This window comes from Phoxinus phoxinus (assembly GCF_949152265.1).
Source record: "Phoxinus phoxinus genome assembly, chromosome: 20".
Classification (NCBI taxonomy): Eukaryota; Metazoa; Chordata; class Actinopteri; order Cypriniformes; family Leuciscidae; genus Phoxinus; species Phoxinus phoxinus.
In genome coordinates, this window is record NC_136895.1 from 15,695,335 (window position 1) to 15,722,985 (window position 27,651).

At 37.4% G+C, this 27,651-nt stretch overlaps 2 protein-coding genes across 6 annotated transcripts; both read right to left on the bottom strand.

The window, feature by feature from the left end:
- Positions 1 to 7,383, bottom strand: LOC306988501 (uncharacterized protein). 4 transcript variants are annotated; one of them, XM_079593534.1, is made up of 9 exons: positions 7,017 to 7,383; positions 6,137 to 6,647; positions 5,427 to 5,592; positions 3,901 to 4,347; positions 3,003 to 3,059; positions 2,096 to 2,137; positions 1,380 to 1,447; positions 1,078 to 1,121; positions 10 to 739 (listed from the first exon to the last, which is right to left on the bottom strand). In XM_079593534.1, exons 2-9 carry the CDS (start codon positions 6,347 to 6,349, stop codon positions 676 to 678), a joined length of 1,101 nt encoding a protein of 366 aa, XP_079449660.1. In that variant the 5' UTR covers positions 6,350 to 6,647; positions 7,017 to 7,383; the 3' UTR covers positions 10 to 675. The 4 variants fall into 4 exon arrangements, with proteins under 4 accessions (XP_079449663.1, XP_079449662.1, XP_079449660.1 ...); XM_079593535.1 differs by having other exon boundaries at positions 84 to 218; positions 673 to 739; positions 6,137 to 7,383; XM_079593537.1 differs by having other exon boundaries at positions 1 to 215; positions 6,137 to 7,383.
- Positions 7,384 to 14,693: 7,310 nt separating this feature from the next.
- On the bottom strand, positions 14,694 to 27,008 carry rgmd (RGM domain family, member D). Of its 2 annotated transcripts, XM_079593249.1 has the most exons (5): positions 26,877 to 27,008; positions 21,421 to 21,458; positions 20,582 to 20,730; positions 18,298 to 18,809; positions 14,694 to 16,119 (listed from the first exon to the last, which is right to left on the bottom strand). In XM_079593249.1, the coding sequence occupies exons 1-5, from the start codon at positions 26,925 to 26,927 to the stop codon at positions 15,430 to 15,432; spliced, it is 1,440 nt and encodes a 479-aa protein (XP_079449375.1). In that variant the 5' UTR covers positions 26,928 to 27,008; the 3' UTR covers positions 14,694 to 15,429. The 2 variants fall into 2 exon arrangements, with proteins under 2 accessions (XP_079449375.1, XP_079449376.1); XM_079593250.1 differs by lacking the exon at positions 21,421 to 21,458 and having other exon boundaries at positions 26,877 to 26,918.
- Between the last annotated feature and the right edge of the window lie 643 nt (positions 27,009 to 27,651).

Sequence of the window (27,651 nt, forward strand, 5' to 3'; positions counted from 1 at the left end):
TGATCAAACAAATTTATTGACAAGGTGCATAACAAATTGAAACTATAGTCTTTGGCAATTGGACCACACCAAGACATTCTTTTAAGAGAAATGCATGATATGAAAAGGGATATCCCCTACATGGAGCCGACACTGGTGGTGGTGAAGGGGTGAGTAGCAATGCTGAGATCTAGATGAATGTGGAGCTCTTCTCCTGATGACCACAGTGGAGGGACCTACTGTATGACACGATTGGTTCAAGAGGGTTAAGATGAAATTACATTTGGTTTAAGACATAAAACACCCAGTTAGCTGATGAGTTTGGAGTAGAAGAGAGTGAGAGAGACAATGTAAAAGATATGATATAATGTGCGAGTATAAAGAAGGACAGTCTTATTTTTTTTAAAGCACAGAAAACAGAACATGAAATCAAATTACACGTCAACTGTAATAAAATAACAGTGCAATTTATAATCATGAAATATGAAACATGCTTTTGAATAACATCTGAAAAAGAAAATTCAGTTGGATTGAGTACATTTCTAGTACATTCCCTTTCAAAATTAAACTCCAGGTCATATTCTTGGAGATGTTCCCCTTTTCATTACTACAGAAAGATGAGATATAACTTCAAATGCAGCACAGAAACAATTTAATAAATAGGCTGAAACCAAAATGGAGTTCAAAACATACATTTTATTTATTTTCATTATTTTGGAGTGAATCCTTTGGCTGCCAGGAATGGGCCCACTGCTCACCACTAAAAACAGAAGGGATTTTTTTTCTGTTACTGGTTGGGGTTTCCAATAAACTTAAAACATTACCGAACATGTCTTTTATAAGTATAAGCTTCATTTTCCGTCTATGAAGGACCACCACCTTCATGCATGCATTAATGGTGGTGGTCCTTCATAGATGGAAAATGAAACTGTTATACTTATATGTTCGGTAATGATGTGTGCTTTACACTTGTTTAAAAGGCTTGTTTAATCTGAAACAGAACAGATTAATAAAAAAATTGTAGCAAAAAAATAAAGTTTAAGTAAATAAATAATGAATGCATTAATTCATAAAGCAGAAGAACAGAATAAGACATACCATACTGGACAGGGCTCCCAGTCAACCAGCATTTCTGCTTTGCCCTAATGTAAGAAAAGACAAAAAATAAAATCCATTCTTAGCATAAGGCTATTATGTCTGATTATAGGCATTGAGTTTCACTGATTTTCAGAAGACACTCCTTCATTAACTGTAATTCAAAAAGACTGAACACATAAAAAGTATCAACCTAACAATTATGGTATGTATAATATGTATTTGCCAAAACACACGGAAGTTTCTAAATCCTATATTACACTGCATACTGCCTACACTCTGCAGTTCCTTTATGACTGTCTAACCTTTCTCACTCTTTCTCTTAATACACTCCTGATGGGGAAAGCCTCTAGGCGAGTATGGTAGGAGCAATCTGTGAACATCAAAAACACATTTCAAATATTTTTTAGATAGTTAGATTAGAAACAAAATAAAACAACTATGAATACTTAAGTAGTGACCAGACTTGCAAGGATGACAAGTGATGTTTATCACTAATCAAAACATGTATCATGGAACCAAATTACTCTCGGTTCCAATGTGGTATGCTTGCTTGAATAACCATACTACTGCTAAGCCACAGCTCACAACTAAGAACACTGCTGCTACTTCTACTACTTGGCAATGCATTTTGGTCAAATTTGACTAATTAAGCCTGTTGGATTTTATAGCTTGTCAATTGTAATAATCTCAATAATACTAATTCCTATTCTATATCTATTATGAATAATCATGGTTATGTGTGCTACGCTGGACTAGCTGGACTGGTCATGACATTTACATACAGTATTGTTGCCCTGTTGTTGATTTGACTGTTTGTATTGTAAATATTGTATTTATTTGTAAGTCACTTTGGATAAAAGCGTTTGCTAAATAATTCATTAAATAAATAAAATTGTGACTACCGGAAATTGTCTGTTGTAGTAGTTTAAAAAAATAAGCAATTGAACTAAAGCGAATTAACAGGGGTTAAGTTGCAATGTTTAGCAAAGTATGAATCATTGCATTTACATGCACTTACTCTTTTGTGGCCTTTTCCTTTCAGGCATATGCCTTGGTCCCCCTGTGGGATATAAGATTACAGTCCAGTCATATATCCACTCAGAAAAAAAACAAAACACATTTACAATAATTAGACAGAATGCACTTTTTAATGTCTTTTCAACATAAATATGTGTCCCTGGTATGTCTAGACACCCCTGAAATATGAGAAAAGACCATCCTCTCAGTTAATGTGTGTGCAAACACGCTGTTTAATTTGGCTCCAGATTTTACATCACATGCAGGCTCATTGGAAAATAGTAATCATAGTAGGCTTTTAGAATACTCCATCTAAAATGACCTGTTTCAGATAGGGTCTGCATAAAGGACCAGTTTAAGATAAATAAGGACTTTTTTAGGATCATGCAAAGCTACTCTAGTGGAGTATCAGAATACAAATATAGAACTGGAAATTAGTATAATAGGTCCCCTTTAAATTCTATTTAAGTAATTAATTTACTTATTAGAGAATCTGCTTGACTAATGAGTTTCATAGTTACCAAGCTATGGTAACAGTTATCAGAACCACCAATAATTACCCTAATAATAATAATAATTCATTACATTTATATAGCGCTTTTCTGGGTACTCAAAGAGCTTTACATTGAAGGGGGGATCTCCTCAACCACCAACAATGTGCAGCATCCACCACACACCAGCTTACTGGTGGAGAGGAGACAGTGATGAAGCCAATCAGTGTATGGGGATGATTAGGGGGCCATGATGGACAGGGGCCAATGGGCAAATTTGGCCAGGATGCTGGGGTTACAACCCTACACCCCACCGCACCCTACTTTTTCGAAGGACACCCATTTTTAATGACCACAGAGAGTCAGGACCTCAGTTTAACGTCTCATCCGAAGGACGGACAAACATTATTTACATACCTGACTTTTTTTTTTTTCGACTTGCGACTGTGCCCCTGGCTGAACCTGTGAAGACAGCTGTGGGTTTGGAGAAAGAAAATTACTCGTATACCAAATCAATATTTAACTTATTATTTAAAATTCTTGAAGATCACAACATCGCACAAGTGTGGCAGTACATGTATTAATAGGTGTAAAGTACATGCATTCTTATTGCGATTTAATTAAGGTTGCTCCATTAACTCCACGTGTTTCATTTTCTCATTTATGTCCATCCTGTTTGTGATAATCCAAATTTGTTTTTAACAAGCGCTGATCCTGTTCATGGGAGACTGACATTCCCAATTATTTTGAATATTTGAATTATCCTAATATCTTTAATAATAAAATTTGGCCTAGTAATTTCAGGATTTGATTAGTAGTACTTATTTTACTTTTAGATTTATAATGGACTCACAAAATTACTTCCAACAGCCCTAGTACAGAAACAGATAGACCTATCATCTATCTAATTATGTAATATCAGATCAACTTTTCTAGAAGATTATCCATTGAAAATGAGAACCCTGTAGGTGATGAGACACAGGGCCCACAACCCATCTAAATTATCCAGATAGAAATGTGTTGCCCATTTTCAATGTGAAAGTGCCCAAGGAACAATCACTCGGCAAGATTGCCCAGCAACATTGCTCAAAAAGTTGCCCTGTGTATCATCACCTAGTGAGTTTTACTTTTTCAAGCAGCAAAAAAGTTATAGCATGGTGTGTTTGAGTTCATTTCGTTGAAAAGAGCCCTGACCTGCATCAAGCTCTATGGGGGAAAAACACAGGAAGTCAAGTAAAGTTAAGGTAACCCATGGGTCAAACACTTTTGGCCTTTACAAATATAAACTGTAACTCTTTAAATTTGTTCTAATTACCTTGCCCCTCCGTGGATTCTGGCTGCTCCACTTGCCCCTCCGTGGATTCTGGCTGCTCCACTTGCCCCTCCGTGGATTCCGGCTGCTCCACTTGCCCCTCCGTGGATTCTGGCTGCTCCACTTGCCCCTCCGTGGATTCCGGCTGCTCCACTTGCCCCTCCGTGGATTCCGGCTGCTCCACTTGCCCCTCCGTGGATTCTGGCTGCTCCACTTGCCCCTCCGTGGATTCCGGCTGCTCCACTTGCCCCTCCGTGAATTCCGGCTGCTCCACTTGCCCCTCCGTGAATTCCGGCTGCTCCACTTGCCCCTCCGTGGATTCTGGCTGCTCCACTTGCCCCTCCGTGCATTCTGGCTGCTCCACTTGCCCCCCTGTGGGGCTCGCCTCGCAGGGTGTGAGCTGCAGAGTAATCAGCTGATCCTCATTGCCACTGGAATCCTGGGTCCATCCTGTGCACGTTAACAAGTATTGTGTTTTGCTTATTTAAAACATAGAGGTTAACCATAAGCTTGATCTGTACCTGTTTTAACTGTTAGGTAAATGTGTACCAAATTTTCCCCAACCAGATTTGAAGGCACTTTTGATTGCAGGAGAACTATTGAGAGTCTACTGGATGTATTAGATATCTGTAATATATTTGATTGATTTTCTATGACGATAACCAATATATCTTTAAGTCAGGAAAATAAAACCCAGAGTGCTCATAATATCTATTGAAAAAAATGACAAGTATAATGTTTGTTTACAGTCTGGGTCAAACAATTCAGTTAAGACTAGACTGTGTGCGCTAAAAAACTTTGGGCTTTATGCCTCAAAGTTAGTAGCAGTGTAAGTTTGTGGTGTATCCAGCAAAAATTTGATGGTTTTCTTTTTCTCTGTGTTATTTCCGTTAATGATCTACATTTTAGCACTGTCCTCGATATTGTTTCAATGAGTATAGATTCATCGTCATTTAATTAATTGACCCAGTGACCAAAACGGGTCTTTGCTAATGTAATGTGTTCAATTAGTATGTCACTACAAAAAATGCTGTGGTCAGTGTGCCTAAACATTAAAAAATATGGTTGTATGTGGGCTGAAAACCGATATGAAATATGGCTCCTACAAAAACATACCAAACATAATTCTAAAGTTGACAGTATATGCTTGAATGCACTTAACTCTGGGTGCCAAATCCCATTGTAGACCAGTGTGCTGCATGCTATTAATACAAACAGGGCTCAATACACTTAGAATCTACATGTCTACATCTGCAGTTGCAGGAAACTACTGTTTTAAAACAGTTTACTTCAATTCCCATAATCAATTGCCAGGTGTGAATTTTTATGTTTTTCTACCCATTTGCGTCTACATTAAATGTGTTGGTAGAGACGTCACATAGAGTAGACTATGATCATACAAGCATTCAGCAGCAGAGGTGAATTTTAGAGGTGAGCCATTCCTTTAAGATTTAAACATTAATAAAATGTTTTGCGTTCTCAACACAAGTTGTGAACTGTGACTTTAAGATACAGTGCATGCATCTCACCTTCACAAAGGTATTCATAAAATGAACCTATCTTCTGTAGGTAGTCCTGGGCAAAGGTGGAGAGTGTGCAGCGAGGCGTTAATATTTCGCACTTAATTTCTTTTTTTTTGTTCTCCTTTCCGAGTAGCAGAACAGGTTTGTAGCCAATGGCATGGAGTTTCTCAAGCTGCAATGACAAAATTGTGTGTTTGCTGTTTAAAGTAATAGAAAAACAACATAAAAAATAACTAAGAATATTAATTTAAATTACAGTATGAATGCAGTTCATGTGTTATTTCTCATCCACTCGATAAGAAAGTTTGATTATTAAATTGCACCTGTAATTCCTTCATAATGCATGCCTGTATATGTTATGAACTCAAGAATTCCTGAGTTTCAATTATATTTGCTGTGTGTTAAAATTTTGCTCTGGTAGATCATTTAGGTATGTGATGTATTACGGTGAAGATGTGATAACTTTATGGTTGTATTACCACCACTAAAATAAAAACTACAAATCACAATTACGTGTGCCTTCAAAGTTGATAGTTAAATTATACTTTTAAATTGATTCTGATGACACAGGGAGGACAAAAAAAATATTCAAATTTATCTATATTGGCAAAAAATAATGCCTTTCTGATCTTGCGCTGGCATGCTCAATAACAAATGGTACCACTGAATGTACTTCCTAGATGATCGTTTACTGTCATGTATGAAATTGTACGTACCATGATAGTGGCTTCATCCTTGATGGATGCAGTGTTGTGGTTTTTCTTACGACCAACCACCCATTCCTCTCGCTTCTCATCAAACCTCTGAAGCTTCTTCTTGAGGCGCTGCTTGAGAGGCTGCTCCTTCTTACAGTGTGAGCAGATTCTTTGAGCACAAAATATTATTCCCTGACAAAAGGGGCAGATCTTTTTTGTAGACCCCCCTGGCATTATAGCAAACAGTCAAATACAGACAGACAGACAGACAGTCAGATACAAACAGACAGGCTGACAAAGATGGGTAAGACAGACAAGTAGACAAAGACAGACAGGGAGGAAAGAAAGAGCAATAGATACAGACCGTGAGATAGATAAAGATTGAAGAGATGGACAGAAATATAGATACAGTGAGAACAGAGAGGATGTAAGATATAGAAAATGAAGAGATAGAGGTTGGCTCTTAAAAGTGCCTTTGGGTTTTTGACAATGAGGTTTGGATAGGTTAGACAGGTGATATGTTTTACAGGATCTGCAGGGAGAACAACAGAAAATGTTAATTATGTAGTGTTATGTTGATATAAGATTTAAAAAGTGTACCCTAATAGTGAGTGATTCCCATTTTCTTATAAATGCTTAGGATAAATAAATACATATCACGTTGTTCCTATTTCCTGTGCTACTGTTAAAAGTCGCGTAACATTTTTTTTTAAATTCATTTTTATTAATATATATATATATATATATATATATATATATATATATATATATATATATATAGAACCTATATCTAGGACTAGAACATGTTTTTTTATAATAACATCGTAATTTTATTAATTTTGGATGTGTAAATAATGCTTATGAATTCATCTTGCTTATTAGACTGTTGTAAGCGACTTACCGTGGTGGAATCGCGCTGGGCAATGGTTTCTGCGATGGTCGCACACACAGTGACGTGTTGCACAATATTGCGCCAAAATATCAATCATAATTAAAAAGTACAGTCTTAATATTTTATATCCGTGCTCAAAATTTTAAAGGGGTCAGCAAATGTCCAAGTGAAGGAAACACGAGTATGTAGCCATTACATTTAAACACATATCACTTCCCAGAATGCATCCATCTCTTTGCCAAAGGATATGTCCATATAAAGTAATATAAACATTTCTGCAGTAGGCTATATAATTAATTTATTACAACTTCATAATCAGTATTGAGATGAAAGTTCTATAAAAGTAGGCTATTCTTTTTTTCCTTTTTTTGGCGCAAAAAAAAACAAAAAAACAACCATTGCAAATTGAAATACCATCGACAATTATAAAATATCCCACAATAAATGAAGGCATGTTTTAAGCCTACAGCAAATATGCAGTCCTGCAATTATGTCGTTTTAATGTAGTCCAAAATTATATTAAAAAGAGAGGAAAAATCGTGATATTACCGAATTAGAAAAGGGTTTCAGCTAGCTACCCTCGACGTTATGGACGTGAGGGGGAAATTACAATATGTGATCGAAAATTATCAAATATCCCACCTAAATTAATGAATGTTTTAAGCATATAGAAAATATACCGTCCTGTAATTGTGTAATTTTAATGTATTAAATTATATAAAAAAGAAAGGAAAAAGAGTTAGTGTTAAATAATTAAAGTTCAAAATTCAAAGATGAGGGATTTCTCAAATCTATCGGACGACCCTCTCCGTTGTCAAGTGACGAATGGGGGTACCCTCAACGTCGGCTTTGGACGTGAGGGGGGAAATGACCAAACGGCATAGCCTATGTTGCAAAGAAAAACGTGGTGCAGGCACGGAAAATACGTCCCATTGAAATACATTATATTGAAAGTCGTGTTGTGTGGCACGAAAAAAAAGAAGGAAATTCGTGCCTAGGACACGAATCAATTCGTGTTGAGTCGCCTACCGATTAGAAAGCAATACAACAAGGATTCAAATCTCCTGATTAAATGTTGAGTGAGTAATGTAGCCCTTAAAGTTTACAAAATGAATAACAATTGTAAAAAAAAATAGTGTGCTCTCGGAAGAAAGACATGGTGCAGGCACGAAAAATACGTGTCCCATTGAAATACATTGAAAGTCGTGCGGAGTGACACGAAAAAAAAGAAGGATATTTGTGCCCTTGGACACGAATAAATAGATTAATGTTGAGTAGCCTAACGAATATAAAGCAATAAAAACGAGGATTAAAATCTCTTGATTAGAGTAATGTAGCTCTTAAAGTTTGCAAAATTAATAACAATTGAGAAAAAACAATACTGTGCTCTCGAAAGAAAAACGTGGTGTAGGCACGAAAAATACGTCCCATTGAAATACATTAGATTGAAAGTCGTGCCGAGTGACACGAAAAAATGGGGCAATTCGTGTCCATGAACACGAATCAATAGATTAAATTTCGTGACTATTTCACGAACTGCCGTGAGACTGGGTTGGAAACGCAGGTCAGTGGAATGAAAAAAAAAGCAAGGTCTATAGAGACGTGAAGTTTAAGTTCTTTTAACTTTAGCGTCGTGTTTTAGTACACCGGTCAGTGCGTCCAAAATCACGTACTGCCTGAGCAGGCACTACATGTGAATTTTAACTTAATTCACGACCGTTAAAAAAGTCTGTTCTTTTGTATGAATGTGTGTAGTATGAATGTAATCCATACGCACTACATCCGCCATGTTGTCATTATCATGTGACCTACCGGCGTCAGCTGCGTCGCTTCACTGCCATTCATAAATCCTCTCCTGTGGGCTCATGGGATAGTAAAGTATCCATCAAATGCACACTTCACAATCTCGTCAGAAGTAGTAGGTCATCCGGGTACTTTTAGCCTACTGTTTTTCCAATACTAACATACTACTTCGTCTTTCGCATACTATATAGTAGGGAAGTATTTAATTTCAGACGCAGTGACATGTCATGCATGAGACACTTGCGCAAAGGTAAAACATCTGTCTGTCATGCATGTATTCACATGGAAAAAATAACCGAATAACTGAAATAACCCATCGTTTCGCTAGATAAGACCCTTATTTCTCGACTGGGATTGTGTCGAGCATTTGAAGCTGCATTGAGACGGACATATGAACCTTCTTTGAACGTTGGAATATTTGGTTGCCATTGAAGTCCATTAAATGGAGAAAAATCCTGGAATGTTTTCCTCAAAAACCTTAATTTCTTTTCGACTGAAGAAAGAAAGACATGGATATCTTGGATGACATGGGGGTGAGTAAATTATCAGGATTTTTTTTTTTAAGTGAACTAATCCTTTAAGATTTGAAAGTAATTAATTTTTGTGAATCGGTTCATCATAAACTAAACAGGCCTCTTATTTCCCATAGACTTGTAAAGTCTGATTCACCCTAGAGAAATGGTTAGTCCTGAATGTAGTGGTGGTATGATTCATTCAGTGAATCGGTACACACTAAATGGATCTCTCTTATTTATATGTAGCTTTGGTTCGACAGTTCATTTTAGTGAATTGGTTCAATCAGATGTTTTCTGTAAATAAATGAATGAAAAGATTCACCAATTCGAGTCCTTCCATGTAATTTAGGGCTTTTATGGCGGAATATTTAGTTAATCGCTTAAATAGTTTAAATGGTTACAGTTTGCACTTCACAAATTGTAATATAATGTAGGTCTAGAAGTAAATAGTCCATACTGTGAAGACAGATATAAAATAGTGAATATACAGTTTGCCTGGCAGCTGAAATATGGGAAGAGAATAAATGATGTGGTTGAAACATTACAGTAATGAACTGAGAGAGAGAGAAAAGAAAAGAAAGGGGAGAGACTAAAAAAGTGGAGGCAGTGGCTCATGAAATAAATTGGCCCAATTACAATAAAGTGTGGCTCTTGGTCAGCGTGCGGGCCGAGCAGTTCATCTTTATTACAATCTGTTAATGAAAATCAATCCTCCTCCTGATAGACTCTTATCTCCACGGCCTCTGAGCGCCTCACACGCGAGAAGATAATAAATTAGGGTAATATTGCCTTTGATGAGGGAGTGAATTGCAAATTATCATAACTTTCCAAGATTTATGATACAGATGCCTAATTTTCAGGCTTGGTTTTCCAGGCTTGGAGGTGTAGAGGGGCCATTTGTTAAAAAGTTCTGTAGCGCAGACTTATTAACAAATAGTGTGCAACGTGGAACCTGAGTGTCTAGAGTAAAAAGGTAAAAGTACAAGCAATTAAAAATATTAGAAATAAATCAATATGGAACTGCATCTGCAGGCCGTTTGACTTCAGTAATGTATGTGACCATGTTTCCAAATCAAACTACAATTTCACCGGGAATAAAAATTATGATGGGAATTATCCCAAGTGACGTCAGCCGAAAAAGAAAGTTGTTTCATAGAGGATGAGTTATGACAAAAGGTTATAAGACATACAAACATTTTCTTTAACCCTTGTGTGTTGTGTTGTGTTGTGTTCAAAACCCTGTAACACTTGTGGTGTTCCCGGTCAATAATGACCAGCCTATAAAAAGTAGCTTATAAATCACTTGTTATGCTTTATCATCACCCAATATTGAATTCAATATTTTTGTCAACTTGTTTTCTTTCAATTAGGACTAGTTTTATATTTCTATTTGCATCTGATTAATCGTAGGCCTCATTTATCTGAGATTAGGCATCTAATTTTTTGAGTAAAAAGCATTATTTATGATTAATTTTCACAATATTAAATAATTGTTTATCACACTAGTGTGCTTTAATGTTTCACCAGGAAGTTTGTTTTGAAAAACTTTTATTTTGTACAAAATTGTCAGTCATTGACAGTGAATGGGAGAGACTGAAAATGAGAGAAAATTTGAGTTTTCAGGAGCATGTTCATTATGTTCATGTACACATACAGTCATGGCCAAAATTGTTGGCACCCCTGGTAAATATGATCAAAACTGGCTGTAAAAAATAAATCTGCATTGTTTATCCTTTTGATCTTTCATTAAAAAAAATTGCCAAAATTCTAACCTTTCATTGAAGCAAGAGAATTGAAAGTGGGGCTAAATCACATTATGAAATAAATGTTTTTCTCCAAAACACGTTGGCCACAATTATTGGCACCCTTTTATTAAATACTTTTTGCAACCTCCTTTTGCCAAGATATCAGCTCTGAGTTTTCTCCTATAATCCCAGATGAGTTTGGAGAACACCTGACAAGAGATCAGAGACCATTCCTCCACACAGAATCTCTCCACATCCTGCAGATTCCCAGATCCATGTTGGTGCTTCTTCTCTTCAGTTCAGCCCACTCATTTTCTATAGGGTTCAGGCCAGGGACTGGGTTGGCCATTGCAGATCTTGGTTTTGTGCTCAGTGACCCATTTTTGTGTTGATTTTGATATTTGTTTTTGGATCACTGTCCTGTTGGAAGATCCAAACATGGCCCGTTATAAGATTTCTAGCCCCGGCTGTTAGGTTTCGATTTTTTATCTGTTGGTATTTGATCCAATCCATGATGCCATGTATCTGAACAAGATGTCTAGGACCTCTGGCAGAAAATTAGGCCCACAGCAGTAAAGATGCAGCAGAGTATTTCATTTTACACATGGGGTACTTTTTTATCCCTGTGTGCACCAAACCCATCTTACGTGTTTGCTGCCAAAAAAGCTATTTTTTTGGTTCCTCTGTCCATAGAACGTTTGAAAAGTACCTGACACTACTGGCACTTCAAACGGGACGGGTTCTATGGTCAGATGAAACAAAAAAATAGCTTTTTTGGCAGCAAACACTTAAGATGGGTTTGGTAAAAGGGTGCCAATAATTGTGGCCAACGTGTTTTGGAGAAAAACATTTATTTCATAATGTGATTTAGCCCCACTTTCAATTCTCTTGCTTCAATGAAAGGTTAGAATTTTGGCAATTTTTTTGAATGAAAGATCAAAAGGATAAACAATGCAGATTTATTTTTTACAGCCAGTTTTGATCATATTTACCAGGGGTGCCAACAATTTTGGCCATGACTGTATGTGCATGTGTGCTTGCAAACATTGTGCGTGTGTGTGTGTGTGTGTGTGTGTGTGTGTGTGTGTGTGTGTGTGTGGTAATGTCAGATGGATGAATGGATATTAAATGCAGTTCAGGGTAGGATAAAGTTTCTCTCTGTGAAAAAGAATGTGTGTAATGCTCAAAATAGTTTGTGTTTTAACGTGTGTGTGTGTGTGTGTGTGTGTGTGTGTGTGTGTGTGTGTGTGTGTGTGTGTGTGTGTATCTGTGTGTGTGTGTTTGGGTAGCATGTGTATGCATGTATCCATCCACACATTCACAGGTCCAAGGGCTCGAATTTGCAAGCAACCTGTCAATGGGCGCCCATTTTTGACCATGAACACCACAAGTGTGACTATGTGCCATTTTGTACAAAATAAAAGCATTTCAAAACAAACACCCCGATTAAACATTAAAGCACACTAGCGTCATTAACAGAGCAATTTTTCTTCATATTTTATTTAATATTGTGAAAATTATTCATAAATAATGCTTTTTTACGAATTGTTTTGTAGGCCGGCCATTTCTGACCGGGAACACCATGTAACAAGTGTAATATGAAGCCGCTGTAAAAGATTCAAATTGTTTCCCAAACAAGACTATACAAGAATCCCCGCCCATGTTTCTAATTGGCTAACACGTGCAGGTCACGTGATTTTTATTTATTTATTTTTCTGTTACGTTTTATTTATTTACTTACCTTCTTCAACTTACTGTGTCACGAAGTAACATTATTTAAAGCCTAAATATCCCACACAGCAGCTTTAATGTATCCAGTGAAACTTTAAATGCTCCCGGTTATGGTTTCTAATTATTAATTAAAAAGGCATTCTTGTAAAGAGAGCCATCCATCTATCAATTATCAATCAACGTGCGGACATGTCCCGTTCTGTCTATTTATCTTGCCAAATATCCTATTAATGTCAAATTAATTTTTCCAGTGTGATTATTAATCACTCTAGAGGCTTATTTTAATTCATTAGCCCAATAATTGTCCTTGTTTATTAGATCAAAGTGAGCGAAGAACAAAGTGGATTCTCCTTTTTTACACATTTGTTTATATACCTCATTAAATACTGTATATAGAACAGAAGAGCATACTCATTATAATAGGACTAATTAAAAGACGGAATGCATTGGAAGACCAAACACATTAAACGTGGTATAAAAACACAATAAAACCAGGCGGTGTGCTGGTGTAAACGAATCATATAGCTGTCAGCCATGTTAGCAACAGGCCTGTGCTAAACGCATGAGATGATTTCTGACAGCTCTTAGCATGAAGAACCTGCCTCTCTTCTTTTCCTCACATCGGGCGCAGTTAAAACTTGAGAGTGATGGAGTGCCGAGAGCGGCGAAGTACAAGAGAAGGGCAGTGTTGGAAAACGCTTAGTTTAGCATGATGAATGTGGTTAAACTGACGACGTTTTAATCTCCGTCACACGACCCCCGTCAGTTCATACCAGAGGCCTGAAGGGTCCTTAACTTTGCAGGAACATGAGCAATGGACGCACAAACAGCATTGCTGAAAAAGGGAAGGGCAAACGTCAACGGCGTTCATGGCTAACCGGTCAATCCTAGAATTTGTGTGGTTCTGTTTAGTGTTGTTGATAAATCAAGTCCAAAAAAATCTGTCCACTAACTGAAAATGGCCTAAAAAGTGATATATTGACAGAAATATTGATTCTGATTGGTTGGCAGCTGTTGCTATGCATTGATTTATTTGTTTATATGACACTTCACATTTCCGGGTTTTTCTGAAGGAAGTCATCATAGTTGGGTAAACTTCTATAGCGGTGAATGCATTTTTGTGTGAGTGTGTGTTCCCCATTTGCTCAAATAGCAAAAGTAAAACTTTACAATAGTGTTTTCACAACTGTCAAAAAGAGTGAAAAAAAAATGACAGAGATTGATAACTGCAGTAAGAAGAGAGAAAGATGTCAACCTACCGCAGCCGCTGTATTAGAAACACCCTCACAGCAGCATTATTAACTAGTTTTCTAATTTGATCCAAAGGTAATATTATACCTTAGTGTTATGAATGTAAATTTTTTTATCAAATAAAAATATCAAAAACTTTGCTGGGTTTACGATGCTGATGACCGTTAAAACGCGTCATCACAGTCTGGAAAAGGGTCATGCCGCTCTGGAATACTTGATTCTGATTGGTCAGTCGAGGTGTTCATCATCACAAGCCACCTATTTTCTATTATTTTTCTATGCTAATTGTTTGTCTATCAAATTACACTGCAGCCGTTTTCTTCTCATATAACAGAGTAATTTCGACATTAATTATTTTTTCATGTTATGTTATTTATTTGGTTAGTATTTCTGGCTATAACAAATGGCTGACTGCACATTATCACATAGACCTACATAACTCGCGCTAAGAACTCGCATCATTACCTCATCATTACTTGAGGTAATGATGACATTACCTCAAGTCAACACTGGCGTAAAGAAATAGTGTTTTTAAGGACAAAAACCTGAAAAATGTCGAGTTACACAAACTTTCAACTACATAGCACCCTCTATGGATTGGAAAGCGTCATAAAATTCAGGGTGGAAAAAAAAGACCATGAGGTAGTCACAACTTTTTTTTTTTAATATGGAAAGCAACAGATTACACAATATAGCACATATTAGTTATGTTTTATACAAACTAAAATATCTAACTAGATGAAACTGCTTCAAAACATCACATTTAAAACAACTATACACAGGTGAATGTACACATATAAAACACATATATACACTCTTTCAATATATTATTATATAAAGAATTTGTTTTGTTTTCTCCTTAATAAGCAGAGCAGCTTGAAGAGGTCTTTTCTACCGTGACTGTAGCTTTATGTGTGGATGTGTGGACCCAGAACCAAAAATATATGGATATATAGGTAGCATTTCATGTAGTTGTTGGATCCCGTGTACCTAAACACGTGTGATTCTGGAAGATGTGCATTATAGCACATACTACGTGTCTTTTACGATAATTTCATCTATTATCGTCACATCTGTATCAACAGTTTCCACTTTTTAATATGTGATAACCTAATAGATATGCATATTAGCTGCCTTCATTGTTTCCAGATTCGAGCGCCTTTGTCGATTTCACATTCAGAGAGCCTGTGGCCATCATCCGTTCTGAAGAAAGAAAACACTGCATGTTTAAATGGAAATGAGTCCGTTCGGATCAGTCTCTTAACTCTGCAGACAGTTTGAAGTCGGTTTGATTGTTTTTCCAGGAGGGTTTCACGGTTGACGGAACAGTCTGGCTGGTGGGTATCCATCTTCAAGCTGGCGTCTAGACCAGCTCCTTCAGTTCAACAGCAGTAGAAGAACCAGCGCTGTGAAAACTGATGGTGTAACTATCGTTCCTCTACTATAAATCGGTGGAGTCCTAGGCAAACTTTGTTTCAGAGTGCTGGGCGGAAGTGCCTTAAGGTCCTCCAGGGCGCCATACGCAGCCATGGAGAACTCCGGGTCGCCCGTCGTGAGAAGATCGAACACGCACGACTGGAAATAAACGTCCTCCACCTGCAGCATCTCTCGACACTTTGTGGTCGCGCGTTCTAACATGTCCACGTGCGCCGAGAGTCCCGGCTGAAGCTCGCCGCCGTCGTCCTCCCCGTACCAGCCGCCCGTGAGTCGTGGCGGACGCAGGCTCTGCTGCCGGTTGAGCACGTGGGCTTTGATGACCTCGCTGCGGGGACATCCGTGCAGACACAGCTGCAGGCCGCCGTTCTCCTCCGCCAAGTCCTCAGGCATGCGGATGGCGAAGGTCAGGTAGCGGCCCACCTGCCTCACGATGATGGACGTGCCCAGGTAGCGAGCGTGGATCTTCACCTGCCGTATGCCCAGACCTCCGCTACCCTCCACGATCCACAAGCCGTCTCCTTTCCCACCGCTCCGCGTGCCGTCCTGGAACGCTGACGGCAGGTCCTCGGTGGTGGCCTGGTACACCTTCTGCTCGGTGCAGTCGTGATAGGACTTGAAGATGACGGTTATCTGCGGGGGAGATTAAACGGGAAACGGTGAGTAATAGCGCACGCTGAAAATCAATACATGAAATTGCTTTCAATTGGCTCGAGGATTGTTTCAACGTTGTGTTTTTGTGCAGCCTGATTTTTGCTTTAAAAACTATATGTTGTAACACGTCTTAACCAGGGTGGTGTTTCTCAAAAGCACATTAAGTAGATATTAGAACCGTTGGCACCAATGATCTCTACGCTCAACATATCTCACAATGATTTTGAGGAACGCAGCCCTGGTCAGTTGTGTTCTGAAATTATTTATAGTTATAGTGTCGATTCATTTTCTGAATTAGCTTTTATTTGTGTATTTTCAGTTTTTCTGTTGAGTTTTAGTCATTTTGTTATGTGCTTTTGAAATTGTATTCGTTTTAATTTTAAAATATTTCTATTTAGCTTTATTTTTATTAAAATTTTAGTACTTTGACTTAAACCTATTTTATTTCAGCTTTATCAATTAACACACATTTTTAATAGTTTTAGCTATACTTAAATATAACAACACTGAGCCAAATAAATCAAACGACGCATCCAAACCAACAGCGACCTCATTGGTCCAAGATCCTGCATCACTTTATTCAATTATGTGATACCAATGTATTACATATCAAAAATGTTCTGATTGGCTGTGATCGTCTCACATTGTGCAGTGTGGACAGACAAAATATTTCTTATTTTTAGTCTCCATTTATAAAATGGTGAAAAGGCCAAAAATCTAAACTAAATTTAATGAGGAAAATTATGTAATGTGGAAGAGAAAATTACCCAAAACATTTTGAATTAAAGCTGAATTAAAAACAATAATCATTCGATTTAATTTAAACCTAAAAACAATAGTAATACTTTAAACAAAACGGAAACATAAGCACATAACAAAATTACTAAAACTTTAACGTAAAAATTAATATACAAAATAGCAGCAAATTCAAAATATTAACAAAAACTATAGCAGTATATAAATAATAGTAGAATATAACGGTGGCTGGAAGAGCTTGCAAGAGTGAAAATTAAGAAAAACAGTTGTCGCCACATGATGGCAGTAGAAGAACAGAGAAAACCCCAGACAGACAATTTGGGGTCGTCTGCCAGTCTCTAATGTAAAAGTCAGTGATTCATCAATGGAATGGAATACCCAACTGCACAATTTTAGAAAACTCTGTTCAGGTCATGAAGCTGTAAACCATCAACTTTAAAAAAGATTTGATCATGATTAGTCCAATCATGTCCACTACATGTAAGGCTAAAGAAATAGCACTGATGGAACTCGATGAATAACAATTAGTTGTGTCGATTTCGAGGCCTATGAGCTCTTCACGGGCCAAATGAGAAATTAATGAGAAATCCTTAAACAATTATTCCCATAAACACTTTTGAAATCTTTCAGGGGCCACTGACTTTAACAAAGTGACACGTTTTATGTGCCCTGGTATTATATTACTTAATAAAATACACAGACATTGTCATTCCCATATTACCCTAATACTTCATGTCTGTTAACCTTCCAGGAACTAACTGACCGTAACTGGAGGCTGAATAATTTATTTCCATTCCCTCTTTTTGTGGCTCCCCCCACTCTTTGTGAAACAGCTGGGGGATTCTATTATAGTCTTTTGGTCCTGCATAGTCGCCACGGCTCAACAGTCTAACTCCACGTCCCTTAATAGAAGAGAGAGAGAAATATCCCCCTAATGACATCATATTTTGGGCCCGACTGTCTCTCTCACGGTGTTGGTTTGAACTATTTCTTTAGACCGTGCAATGACATTTTCCCCTTAAGTTTCAGTTACATTTGGTAATCTATACCTGTAATTCTATAACATAAACTAATATAATTTGGCGTACACATTTATATAGTATTAAAGGAAAAGTTCAGTTTCCTTGTGATTTCCAAAGCTATGCGACTTAGTGTGGAAGAAGATATTTTGAAAAAAGTCTGTTTTTGTCTTTACAGAGAAAGTCAATGGGGTTCAAATGTAGGTTTTGGACCCCATTGACTCTCATTGTAAGGACACAGATGAAAAATTCTTAAAAATATCTTATGTGTTGGGGGGGATAATGACCACTTTCTTTTGTTTTTGATGGCAAGGTTTCAGAACTTTAACCCATTCTCATAAACCAATGAGTATCAGACTCCGCTTCTGTTTATACAACTAACCTTGTTGGTTGCTGTAGCACTGGAGCCTTCAACCACCGGTACGTTTGTGACTTGAACTGAAAGGTATCGGTTGTGGATGAGTGGCCAGGCTCCCTCAACCCTACATGTCTGGAACTCATCTCGAAAAGTCCGCAAGTGAGGATCGCCGAATAATCCACAATGTCCGTACTTTTTCTGTTGGGCCGCCGGTCCTGAGGCGAGCACCCTGCTTTCATAGTTGCAGATGTCCACCACTGGCGGCTTGGAAGTGCTGGGTGCTTTAGCCGACGACGTTGGGCCGTCGCTTGAGCAGTTGTGCTGTGCAAAGAGCTCTTTAATACGGAATACAGCGGAGTGGTACACCAAGTCCCCCCTACAACCACGAGCCGTGCGACGCGTACACAACGAGTAGGCCCTCAGAGCGATGCAGTAGTCCACATCTGGAAGCACCTCCTCTTGCAAGCCACCGGAGGGTGAGAATGAGGCCACGTACTCTGCATTACAGCGCTGAATTCGACATGTTTGGCAGAACACTGTGGAGAATCAAGAGGAATTAGGCATTAATGAGACGCATTTAAAACTGAGAGAAGCATTATTTGATGGTTGGTTGGTGATGGAGATATACATAATTAAAGTTCTTAGGCTTGGCGATCTATACACTAAACCTCTTTAACAGCTACACAACTGCTGTATTTTGTCATTCTGACACTTGCACGCGAGGCAACCAATGAACTACAAGCTGGCGATTGCTATTCCAAACCAAGGAAACATTCCTTGTCTGGAATTCTTTATGGTTATTGTCTAACAAAGGTGTGAAACTGCTTAATTTCATATGATGACTTGTAAATGCTTTGAATAGAGGCCCAACAATAACAAATTAGATGGAATTTTGGTAGCATAAGTCAAAATATTAATAACTCCCATTACTAAGACACAGTAATTGTATTCAACAGGGTTCCCACACCTTTTGACCAATGAATTTCCATGACTTTAGAGTATTATGCGAGTAATGACTGAAAATATTGCACAATAACATGGAAGTAGTGTTCACAGGTAAATACAATGTTCATTTTAATACCAAATACTGTTTATTTTCAACATAAATCTACATTCAACTACAACTCTGTGGAAATTAATGCAAAATGTAGGCAATATGTGATAAGATATGCAAATGTGTGAGAGCATAGTCTGTGGTGTCCATGTACATTTTCCTGCTAGTCAGCTAGACTAAGTGCATGGCTCATGATAAAACATGGTGTAAAATAGCTGTCAGGAAGTCTTCAGCATAGGCTGACAAAAAACATTAATAGTTCGACATAACTTTCCTCAGATTGTATGCATATTTTGTGAATTCGTGGGCCATCATACAGAGTTGTAAACAATACCAAAATTCTTTAAATCTTGAGGCGTTTTATATTTAGATGTATTTTTTGTATTTCAGTCTAAGATATACATTTATATACGGTAAATATATGACTAGGCTACTATTAAATATTAATGAATAAATAAATTAAAGCATTCATTATGCATGACTTATTATTGTAGGCTACATATTATCCAGATGTGGACATTGTTATTTACTTAACAATAACAAAATAATAATCTGTTCTGTAGATAATAATGTAAGTCACTCGCGGACGTTAAAAACTGTCGACCTAACGTTAACGTTACACAAAAAAACATCCTGCGCGTGCTTTTCAGAGAGGCGTAGGCGGTTAAAACGCGCTAGTAACGTAAAGCGTAAATAACCCATATTTGCTGTTCAAGTTAACAAATAGCTTATTCCATACTCGTTAAGTCTCACTTTCATCGTCAACAGTCACGGGCTTTCGAAGTAAACAGCTTCGACACGGTGAGAAGCTAGCCAGGTTAGCCAAAGTTTTGCCAAACTAATACAATATCTAACTAAACTCTACAATGCGCATTAATACAAGTCAATTGTGAAGATTCACGTCGGACATCTTTTCAGAAGGCAAGTATAACATTTTGTTCTCACTGCCAATATTTAAAATAATATACTGGGTTTACATCTTTTCACAAATACGGCGCTGATTTGCTAGCGAGCTAGCAGCACAACTTTGGCCTAGAGAAGAACTAACGTTAAATGCGTATTAAATAGTTCATTAATATAAGCGATTGGCGATTGCATTAAATTGTGCGTTTAAAGTTTAAAAATACATTTGAGTGGTTTTGACTAAACAACTTCCCTCCAAACGACAGTGTATTTTTTACCCAGCATCGCTCGCTCCGTGATGTGTGCATGCAAAATAAGAAACAAGAAAAAAAAAAAAAAAAAACGATTTACCTGGTCGGAGTAACAGGCACATAGAAACCACTAAAAGACAAATCCAGTCCCAAAGCTGCCGCTTAGCCAGGTTGAGAGTGCCGCTTCTCCCCATGCCAATCCATTCAGTTTGATTGCAGTTCTCCAACTGCTGCTCATCGGCGTTGAGGCTGCGAAAAATCACACAACTTTTTCATTCCCTTCCCCAGCCACTGTCATTCAAAGGAAAAGTGCTGAAAAGCATCGCATGGGAGGAGCTTCTAGTCGCCAGCCCTCTCCATGAATGCTGACAAGTGCTCAGTCACGTCTTTATATGAGTTATGCAGTGCAAAATATGCACAATAATGAATCAACGATTTTGTCTATAAGAGAAAATTTAACTTTAAGGTTGTACAAAAGTCTCGTTTTTTTAATATAGTGTATTGCAGTCATTTGGTAAATTTTACCATGTCTGGTATGAAGTTGATTTTTAGTAAAATCAGAGTAAATTCAGACTAATAGGCCTACTTATTTATTTGTAGAAAATGCCTTTTTCGCAGATACATGAACTGATAAAGAAACATACCAAAACAGTCATGGGAATAAACCACAAGAGCCTGTCTTTGGACAGCTGAAAGTCTACAAAGCTTATTCTGATCTATGTAATAAGCAGTGAAAGATTGAAGAAATGAAAATGGCTTAGCCTAGCCTGAGGGCTCAGTTTCATGATGGGCTTCATGCTAATCCTACATTCTCCAGTGTAATATCATGGTTTGTTGAACTACTTTGAGCCGGTTTACGGGTTGATCATGTTTGCAGTTAGTGCTTTGAGATATGAGGTTACATTGTTATTATGGAAACAAAAACAATAGATTGCTTACCGTTTTAAATGGTTTCGAGGATCCATTGAAACTGTACCCTTGGAGCAAACACAAAATGTATACATTAATTTTGATATTATAGCTCATTTTTTATATATGCGTGTATATAAATATTAGAGCTGCATGTTTCTGGATAAATTGAGAATCTCAGAATTATTTTATTTTAAAATGATACATTACAATCCCACAATTCTGAATAGACAACTCAACAAATTAATGTGTAATTTATTACAGGTTTTGATAAAATGTGCTGCAGTCCATTTAAAAAAAAAAAAAAGTACTTAATTTGAATTATAATTTTTTTTTTTTTTTTTTTTTTTTTGAATTAATGATTCAATGACTCACTCGTAAAGACTTGTTTTGTTACTGGATGAATCAGCATTTTTGAACAAATCTCTTGAATGAATGATTCATTTTGAATGTTTGTAACGCAAAAAAAAAAACAAAAAAAACATACTGTGTGGTTGAAAAGACTGTTTGTGAAGCTGTTTCATACCTATACATGACAACTGCTCTCTCTGTATCAACAGAAGCAGCAGAGCCGACACATATTTGAAAGTCCGCTGTGATCACTTCAAAGTCTTAATAGACATAGCCAAATCCTTTTAATTTAGGAATAAGATTACAATCTTTTAACGAATAATCATGCAGCCCTAGTATACATCCAAATATATTTAAAACATATAATAAAATACATTGAGATTATATTGTTATTACATTTTTGTATCTTCACAGGTTGGTTTTATCACTTGAAGTCTGACTTAACTGCATTTCATTCTCCCTTACAGCAATATGTGCATAGGCAATGGTACTAGTAATTACTAAATGGTAATAGTAATTACTAAATATTACTTTTGGAGAACTGGCTGCCCCATGAAGTCATTCCTGTCTCAGGCCTATAGTGGTATTGATACTACAGAGGCATCATTCAGAATCGGGCCACTGAAGCAAATACCTCATTCACTCAGGTGGATGGATCAGTGAGCCCCTTACAAGCACCTCAAGCCAGTAGACGACTTGACAAGGCTGATGGGCGGAGAAAGGGTTCTTTCTTTCCCCCACATTTGTGAGCATATTACATTGCATGACCCAGCGAATATACATATTCCTCTGGTTGAAACAAGAAGGGAGCGAGTCAATTACAGAGATGAATCAGGTAAAAAAGAGAAAAGAATGAAAAATGAGAAAGAGAAAAGAAAGGAACGGAAAAGAAGGGATAAGCCAGTACATTTCTCCTGACACTGACTCACTTGTTCTTATACAATAGTGGAATGAGGTCAGTCTGGTAAAATTAGCCATCCGCTTCATGGCAGGACTGAATGCCAGGCCAGTGAGAGGGGACGGAGAGTCTCCATTTGAGAAACCAGAGAAATAAAGAGACTACATTTTTTGACAGAGAGTGAGATGAAGTATTGGGAAGAGAGGAGAAGAAGGTCATTTGCTAAAAGCCCAGAACTCCTACTCGGCGTAAGTTAAGAAAAAGAAGTGAAATAAAACGAGACAAACCATTAGACCAAGTAAGAGGCCAAAAAAAAAAAGGAATTGAATACTGATTCTTTTCAAACAGGTTTCCCAAAGACTCGCCTCATTTGTCATTGGCTGAAAAAAAACCACTTTGGTTGGGATAGTCGGGATGTTATAACAAACAGCGATGTTTTCATTACGCCACAGAGCCGGTGTTTACACTCTTCAAGGGACTTGCAAACTTCGAGTTGTCTCTGCATATTAAGCCGGCGGACGTTTTTAACAGCGTAAAAATTGCACACGTCAGCTTTAAGAAAACAATTGCCTGAAGTTTTATTCATCTATAAATTCGAAGGTGGACGTAAGAGTGAGAGACAGAGAAGCAGGGAAGTGACAGAAGGAGAGTAGGAGAGGGAAGAAAAAGAGGAAGAGGCATTGGGTTTCCACTGACTGTATGTCTGGGCAGCTCCATATGGTCCTCATTAAGGTGCTCACTCTGTGGGAGCAGCTCCACACCGCGCTGCTTGTTTTTCTTATTAGGCCCATCACATTTTGGTATGGAGGGCACTGGAATATTGGGCCACTGACAGGTCCTGCCCAGTGGTTCTCAACCAGTGTTGTTATCATTAACTAAGACTAGATTGTTATTTTATGTACCAGCCAACATATCAAAAGGTTTGATTGGACACAGCTTTTGAACCCTCTTAAAAATATGAGTGCATGATGATACAGTTTGTTGCGTTTTACATTTTTCTGCAGAAAAATCCAAAACATGTGAGCCACTAGTTGAAAGTGGAGTCTAGTGTCCTTCAACTGTGCAACTGTGAGAAATGAGGACTAAAAATGTGTTTACCCACACTGTTAGGCTAAAATTAAACTTTTCTCAGTAGTGCATTTGAGTCACAGAGGAGAGATTTGCTTCACTGGTGACAGAGTCTCAGAGCAATTACCATAGATAACAGGGACAGAAGTGTGTGCCTGTAAGAGGCTGCCACTGATACCATCTCTGCTCAAGGATCCCACTTAACTGGCTTGATTGATGCCCAACTGAGCCCTAGGGGGTACGGAAAGATGACTTCTATGTGGGATCTAAGTGGATTGCTTTCTACCTGAGAGTTGTTGTGTATTAATTTGAAATGATTGCACTTGAGGTACATTTAATTGCATTGGAAAAGTTGCGTTTGAAAAGAGTTTCTGTACATTGACATTGTTGGGTTTAATAGATTTGATAGACTTAAAATAGTAAGCATTTACACCTAATTTTAGGTGTAACACTGCCTGCTTAAACACCAAATCCTTCTCTTTTTTCACTCCCCCTTAGAGCTGTTTCCTTCTGCTCAAGAGATGCTGTTGACATAGTGTCAAGCTCAGTTCTTTTTAAAAAGATAAACACACAAGTAACCTTAGAGTCAGGGTCATAAGGTCTTCTCAGTTTGGTGAAGAAAGATAGAGGAAGTAAACAAAGGCAGAATGAGGAGAAGCTTTAGATCTCGTCTCTAAGAAAGGCTAAGCTTAAGCAAAGGCAATCTGTGGGATCAACGCTGAGCTGCTCCCATCCATACCTGACAATAGGTGAATCCAAAATACTTTGTTGTTGAACTTTAGGTTTCCGATTAACAGTGACATGCATACAACATAAAACATCTCAAGGTAACTCCACTCAAGATCTTTTATCTAACTCAAACAAGTTTGGTTATAAGTTTAAGCAACTTACTAGGTGTGGTCTGATATGTGTCCTATGTAGAGAATTGTTGATGGTATAGATTGTAAGCTCTCTTTATTTAAAGAAGAACTCTTTTTATCCATAGAGTGGAATCAGTGGGGTCCAAAACAACACCGACAACACTGAGACAGTTTTCAAAATATATTTTGTGTGTACCAAAGAAGGCCAAACTGGTTTGGAACAACATTTTTGGGTGAGTTCCTTATTCCATATGGTCTAAAAGTTGACTTATAGTTTTTATATAGTTGACTTAAAAGTATAGTTTTACATTTTTTTAAACTCAAGCTTTCTACATTTGTTCAATCAACTTTGATTTTTTTTTCTTCTTCTTTTTTTTATAAGTACACTGTAAAACTGTATATGATTAAGTTGTGACAACATTTTTTTTTTTACATTGCTTTAACTCATCAAAATAAGTTAAGCAATTTGCAACTTTTTATAAGTTTATTTACGACAATTTAAATGTAATTTAAGTTTAAATTACTTAAACATCCAAGTTGTTTGTACTTAAAAAATGTAGGGCAGCAACTTTTTTTTACAGTGTTTACATGCACTCATTTTTGTTAATCTATTTTATGCAGTTTGAAAATTACTCTTAAGAGGTGCATATAGTCTTTTCAAACATTCTCGCTAAAGTACACGGCACAATAACTGATGCGAGAAGGGAAGAATGCAAGAGGGAAGCAATGAAAACTCTTAAAGTTCTCTCGCTCTCCCTCCCACAACAGCACCTGCTCAGGCTCTCGTTTCAAACCTCTCAGCTGTGGGAGCATTCTATGACCAAATAAATCCGTGGAATCAAACGCGACTCCCACTCCCAGACCTTCAAGTCCAGCCCCGAGCTCAAGCCATGGGAACACAATACATTCAATAGAGCGGTATTCATCTTTTAAAAATTTTGGCCTCTGCTGATGATTTTTCAAAAAAGTACTGAAGTTTACCTCTACCAAACTCATCTTAGTGGATGGCAGCTGTGCCACTCCTCCAGCCACCAACTTTAAGAAAGGACAAACTGCTCTAATGAAGAGTGCATTATTCGAAATCTGTATTACTTAATTTAAAGTTTCAAAAAGTGATACACACTACAATTTGAGCTCTATATTCCAAATATTCTATTGTCATATAGTATGAATGAATGAGGCATTTATACAGCGCTTTCATGTCCTACTGCACACCCAAAATGCTTTACAATCATATCACGGAATCTCTCCTCAACTCTCCTAGTAGATTTGTGCAAGAAACAGGCTAAAATTTACGTAGTTACTCACAGATAATCGTCTCCTCCATTGGACTATTAACCTTTACAGCCAAATAATTGAGTCAGTTAGGTGAATTCAAGAAACGAATCAGTCCCATTTATGAACAAATCATTTCGACCAGTTTTGTAAACTGATTTATTGAAAATATCAATAGAAAATAGACTCAAAAGAACAAGAAGTTGCTTCTTCACATAAAGCTATTGCAGGACTTTAGAAAACCTTTAATATGGTGCACACACATCATATGGACTACCTTTAATGATATGTTTGTGGTGATTTTTTTGGCATTTTGAAGCTTGACAGCACCAGTCCTCATTCACTTTCATTATATTGAAAAGAGCGACCAGGATGTTCTCAATTTTTTAAATAAAATGTTCACGTTCCACAGATTTGGAACAACATGAGGTTGAGTAAAAAATATTTTAAATTATTTAAAGTAAATTTAAAATTCAAATTAAATAAAATTCAATTTATTTAAAATAATATATTAAAATATGAAAAAATAGATATATATATACATTTCTTTGAAAAATGGTATACTATTCCTTGTGTAAAGAAGACAATCCACCAATAATTTCACATTACTCATCAGAAATCATTAGGCTATCCTTAATGATTATCAAATCACAGAAAACAATATACCATTTCTAAAAAAAAAATTAAGACAAAAGAGTCATTTGTAGTTGACTTAACTTCTAGTATAAGTTTATTGTCCAAACTCTAAAAAGCAGATGACAGAGATCTTCCCATGCCTGACACTGACATCTTTCATACTACTCTACAAAAAAATCTAAATCGTCTTAACTCTGCATTCAAAGCATTTGTTTTCTCAACTCATGCAGGCATAATAGGGAAGTTTCGGGCTTAAAATCCTAAAACAGCAGCAGGCAAACCAGCTTTACTGTAGTAACAACCAAGGGTTCACTTTAAGGGCCACTAAGTATCGAATGACATGAGTAATGGCATTGCTAGTCCCAAAGCGAATGGTAGAAAGATGAAATGGAACTTACCTCTGATTTTTGTGACTGATGGGCATGTGGCATGTATGTGTAAAACACCATTTCACCGAGAGAAGTCTGTTAACCCCTGTTCCCTAGCTGCCTCGACCAGACAACTGTGTCCAGCTTTGCTTGACAAAGGGAGATAGCTGTGAATTAAAGCACATGACAACAGCTGTCTTTTTAAAGAATCGGCACTTTGATTAGGGTTGGTTTGTAGTTAAGCAATGTTCGCTAATTCCTACATATCGGGGAAGGGCGGGTAGGGAAAAAAAGACGGAAAAAAACCACGCTAGCACACATACACATATATACACATTCAAAGGATTTGACAACATGTGTCGTCTTTGGCCAGCGTCCCATATTCTACAATGGTCATTGTATTCTTACAGCAAATGTATATAGGGGCTCCAAAAAGTATTTGGACACTTAAGTCGCACCTTAAAGGGGGGGTACAATGGTGTTTCATGTATTCAGAGTTGTTTACAGTGTTAAAGAGATGGATTCTCATGCTAATAATGGCCAAAGTTTGAAAAGTTATTGTGAACGAATAACAGAGAATTTCTGTGCTGAAAATCATACTTCCGGGTTGCAACACGTTTCGGCAGGTTTTTTTCTATCGTAGATCTAATGACGTAGACCAGAGTGGAACTCCTTATATGAGCATTGCTCTCGGAAAAGCGCGTTCACGCACACGTCGACCAGAGGAGAGAAAGACCGCGCTCATCGACGCGCTACTACCGGAAATCATCAGCAGCAGCGCTAAATAGGAATGGTTGATGTCAAG